At 29.5% G+C, this 5137-nt stretch overlaps 1 protein-coding gene across 1 annotated transcript; it reads right to left on the bottom strand.

Annotated features, from left to right (window-relative positions):
- Positions 1-501: 501 nt before the first annotated feature.
- Positions 502-2002, bottom strand: LOC114378458. The gene has a single exon (XM_028337052.1). It carries the CDS (start codon positions 1520-1522, stop codon positions 569-571), a length of 954 nt encoding a protein of 317 aa, XP_028192853.1. The 5' UTR covers positions 1523-2002; the 3' UTR covers positions 502-568.
- Positions 2003-5137: the final 3135 nt, after the last annotated feature.

The following is a 5137-nucleotide window of genomic DNA, read 5'->3' as shown; positions in this document are numbered from 1 at the left end:
CAACATTGTACACTTCTAGTAACATTCAAAATAATCACTTCCACACACAGCAAGACAGTATTTAATAATAACTACTTCAAAAGTTACATCAGAGATGATTATTATTAATGTAATAAACTCAGTCCAGCGGTGAGATTTGGATAAGTTGTAAAGAGACTTGATTCAAGTTTTTGTATGTCATTATATTGAATGTAATTTCTTAGTCAGTGTGCACAGCTTAAAATACTATGATTTTGGAACCGAGAGTACTAAAGATGATGATTTCTGATGATTACACTAAAAAATGATAATTTTTTATTAGGCGAAAGAGTTTGATTGGTTGAGAGTATAAACTCACAAAGAAAAAATGCAGAGAAATGAGCTAATTTTTTCTTATATAATAACTAAAATTTCTGAAACTCTAGGTTGTTGTCTTTATCTAAAAAAAGAATTGAGTATGTAACCTTTCAAGAGGAAAGGAATGAAAAGAAGAAGAGTTAAAGCAGAGGGAAGACAAAAGAATAAGAAACTAAAGAGACAAAAAAGGTTAAGAAAGAAAACCAATTAGAAGAACAAGAGTTCAGTTCCCTTATGAAGTCTTACAGGCATAGATCAACAAGGAGAATTCAACCCTGTCTTTATCTTTGTGTGCATTCTTTTCCTCAAACCACAACCTGCTATCCATGCCACTCCTAGTCCTGAACATGAACACCGCATAACCAGAAGAAGAAGGGTTGAAGAACCAATCATGAACATCCCAAAGCAAATCCACAAGCAACCCATCAACGAAAATGGTCTGGTTCCCCCTAAAATTCCACTGCAGCCTCTTCACACGAATCACAGTCTTCTTATCAATGCACACGCACAAAACCGGTGACTTGAACAACCCTTCATTCTCATTCTCCACACTGCATCTGATCATAACATCGTGCCACGTACCTGTGTCACAGAACTGAGCCTTAGTTGTATAAAGCGTGTTCCCAGAACAATGCTCTCTTCGTGACAAGAGTGAAACTTTAGCCAAAGGGGTGTTGTTGTTGTTTTTGCTTTTGAAATTTTGCCTCTTGGAAACTATTTCTTCAGCAGCAGTGTCACCGAGAACCAAGCCTATTTCTGAGTCAATGATGATCACAACGTGAAAGCCCTGAACAGGTTCGGGTCCTGATTCGTACTTGGCGCTTGAGAGATCCCATAAGATTTCTACCTTGGATGATGATGAGTCAGAAGATTCGAGGATTTTGGAGCCTTTTTTCTTTCTGAAGAAGCGTGAATTGGTGTTGAGTCTGAAAAGTGGAGGGTCCTCGTCGTTGAAGGTTATGGTGAGTCCTTGGTTGGAGTGGCTCCTACACCATGTGACCGTGAGGAGAACTTGCTTCAGCGTGGAGAGGACTAGTTTGTAGACGCTGGAGATTGAGTTTTGGGTGGAGGGTACAACAATGGAGGAGGGAGAGATGCACGCGTTGTGTGAATAGGAAGAACACGAGATTGAAGAGTGAGAAACGTTCACTGCGTTCTCACTGAAACAAGAAACTATGTCTCTCATTTTTTTTTTAATTGGACTCAATCGCTCTATCTTTGTAAACCCTTTTGTTTGCTTTTATTTGTTCGACGCGGGACTTGTGGTTGTTTGACACAAAAGATCTCAAGTTTTTGGAGAAATGGGTTAATGGTGGTTTTTGTTTTGTGGGTTGTAGGGAGAAAAATGGAGGTTATTATGGTTGCATTTTCATTTCATGTGCCTTGGGTTTCTGAAAGGGGGAAACTCGAGAGGAAGAGAAGAAGACTTTGCATTTAACATGACACAACACAACACAATCTCTCTCTCTCGTGTGTTATGAGAGGGGAGAGAGGAGATTAGAGGATTGAGGCAGAAACCTCGGTGGTGTGCTTTTTTTAATCTGAGTTGCCAGAGAACACTGCAATTTAAAAGAAAGGAAAAGAGAAAAAGAAAAGAAAGAAGGTGGGAAAAAGTTGATCCTGTATTTCAGCACCAGTTGTAACACGATTTGGATTTGGTTCAATATGCATACCATACCTCGGGGTTGATGACTATTAATACCTGCAATTAAGGAAATTAAATAACATGTTACCAGCAATTTACTAAATGTTTGGATTTCAATTTAAAATGAAATAGGCAAATTTTGAAATAAATTTAATGGTTCGCAAATTTAATTTTATAAAGGAAAAGGTCTAAATATTTTTATAAATTTCATTTTGTGAATAGAAGAATTTCATTTATTACTCGTCCAATTTTTCCTTTTCTTTGTATTCTAAGTTTTTGCTTCATTTTTTTATAAGAAATAAATTGATATATTTTTTATTTTTTTATTTATAAGAATAGAAAACAGATATTAGAATTCTAAGAGTTTATTACAATTTATATCTTAATGATAAAAATAAACTCATATATATATATATATATATATATTAATAGTCATAAAAAAATATACACACATTAATTAATTATTAATTCTTTATGTATTTTTAAAGTCTATTAATCAAATGCTCTCTAAATAAATGCATTTATTTGCTAATTAATAATATAAGTCACATTGATAAAAAAAAACATATCCTTTTTAATTTTAGTAATGTCATTAAATGCTATAATTACTCAAAAATAATTTTATTGATACTTTTTTAGGAGTTTTTATTATTATATTTTATTGATACTTCTAGAATAAGATTTAATTTTTTACTGTGAATAATACTGAAATTTAAATTAACTAAATTTATTATTTTTATTAATATTAATGAATTAGTAATTTTTTAAAGGATTAAGGATAATATAATGTAATACTCTAGTATATTTTTTATATTATACTTTATCTTAAAATATTTATTATTTTATATAAAATATTAACTATATTTTTATAATATTTTCATTTATTAATATTTATATTAAATACTTAAATATATTCACAATTAGATTTTAACTATTTGGATAAAAAAATATTTTTATTAAAAAATAAGTTATTTTATCACGTGAAAAAAAAATACTTTTTTTTCTAAAATATACATTAGTTTAGCAGACAAATAAAATAAAGTGAGATGACAGTAGTGATTTTTCAAATTTTTTAGAAGTTTCCTTTGTCAAATATTATATTATATTATATGCATAAATTTAGCTTGAATGCTTTCTTAATGCAGTTTATTAAGTATTTGCCAACCTTCCAAATACCAAAAATTCTCAGTTCTGTGGAAATTCTCAACGAGTGGTCTCATTCACTTCAGTTCAAACCCTTTATCTGTTTAAACACAAGTTTCACATTCATTTCAAGCTTAATCTTCATGAATTTTTGTTTATGTTTTTATTATATATTTTTTCTAAATTACATGCATTTTTTTATTGTAGAAAATTTTATTTAAGTTAAATAAAATTATTATAGCAACAAAATCAGTTTTCTTTCCTAATATTTAACATAATTACATACCCAAAAAATTAAGACTTTGAAATTAAACTAAAATAATTTATATTAGTTTATATGCTTGGTGATTAATTTTTACTATCTATTGATAATATTGAATTAGAAATTTTTTTATGTTATACGATTATTTTAAATTTACAATAAGATTAAAAATAAAAAAATATATAAAAGTGTGTTATTGCAACGATAATGTATATTTTATGTTATTAGATGAAAATAATTTTTTTGACAGAAGATGAAAATAAATGTAAGAAAAACAAATTTTGAAAATAAAAAAATTATATTTTTTAATTAAGACTTTTCATCTTTATATTTAATAATTTAATATTTTATGACATAATTCAAAATTTAAAATCATATTTAAATTATAATTGGCTAAGATTAGTAATAATCTTATTTTTAATTAATATAGTATACTAACAATTAAAATATTAAAATATAATTTAAAATTAAATTTAAATAATCATGGAAATAAAATAAAATGCTTAATATGAAAAAAACTACACAACTTAATGGAAACAAAAATAGCTCTTAAAACTATTTTGATTGAAGATTGAAAATTTAGACTGACCAGAAAAAAAAATGAAAATTTAGATTTATAACATAATGTGATATTTATAACACAGGTTCGTTAAATTTGCGAAGAAGCAGACTAAAAAATTGCTAGAGATTTGTGTTCATATTAGTTTGCCGTTTTTCCTTTGTTCCAAATTTTAATTTTACCTTGTTAAATAGGAAATTTTCTTAGGGGACCATTGAAGAAAAAAGTGTGATGGGATAAATATGTAGTTCCTCTTTCTTTCTTTCTGCTGCCAAAAATACTATACCTCTTGCAATAAACCAACAAAATGAATAGTGCAGTGGGGAAGCCATGAAAATATGCGATAGTGAATGTTGGACCCACAAAATAAATTTGGCCTTCAAAGTTTAAACTCACCCCAATGCGAATGCAAACTCATCTATGAGTAATATTTATTAGCAAAACGGGGCAACCGATAAAAGAAGGCACAAACGAGTTATACACTAATGACTTTCTAAGTAATTAAATAAATTGAGAATAAAATATTTAATGTAAAATTAAAGGAGTGAGACTATCTTAATTAGTTCTGGTCTACTACTTAATTGTTACATCATATCATCATATCATATACTATACTAATAGATGATAGTTGCAGTTGGGAAAGAAAAGCATGAATACACACGCACATGAATTATTAAAGCCTAACTGATGCAGTTTCTATCCTCTCAATTTACCCTTTTTTTTTGGTAGTTTCCTCCAACCAAACATAGATTATGAATTTGTGAAGTAATGTAGCGTTCTAGAGAGAGAGAGAGAAAAAAAATGGGGGTCACAACTTCTCACATCACAAGGACTTGAGAGTTTGATTTGCTATAACGGCCAAAGTGAAAAGGCGAAAAACATTTCCCTAAGCTTTGAATCTTGATGTGAAAAAGAACATGTAGGTCTTATATCTGTTATGATTGAATTATTATAAGTGTAAAGAGGTAAAAGAGAAATAAATGAATAGGGGAATTAATGGTGGAATCTGTCACATACAACATGAACAGCGCATAAGGGGCATCATTACTTTCTCTCGTTGAGGTACAAGTGTGTGAGGGCATGTTGTTTGGGCCATGGACCCCAGAAGCTCTGATCCTGCTGGGGCATGTTCTAGCTTCCTCATTATGAATCAAACATTCACACTTGCTTATGGTAAACGTAAGAATTCTTT

This window comes from Glycine soja, chromosome 12, assembly GCF_004193775.1.
Source record: "Glycine soja cultivar W05 chromosome 12, ASM419377v2, whole genome shotgun sequence".
Taxonomy (NCBI): domain Eukaryota; kingdom Viridiplantae; phylum Streptophyta; class Magnoliopsida; order Fabales; family Fabaceae; genus Glycine; species Glycine soja.
The sequence above is the reverse complement of the archived record's forward strand: the minus strand, read 5'-3'. Positions and strand labels throughout refer to the sequence as shown.

Coding starts and splice junctions, on each gene's coding strand:
- LOC114378458 (XM_028337052.1), bottom strand. CDS start 1,522: ATGAGAGACATAGTTTCTTGTTTCAGTGAGAACGCAGTGAACGTTTCT.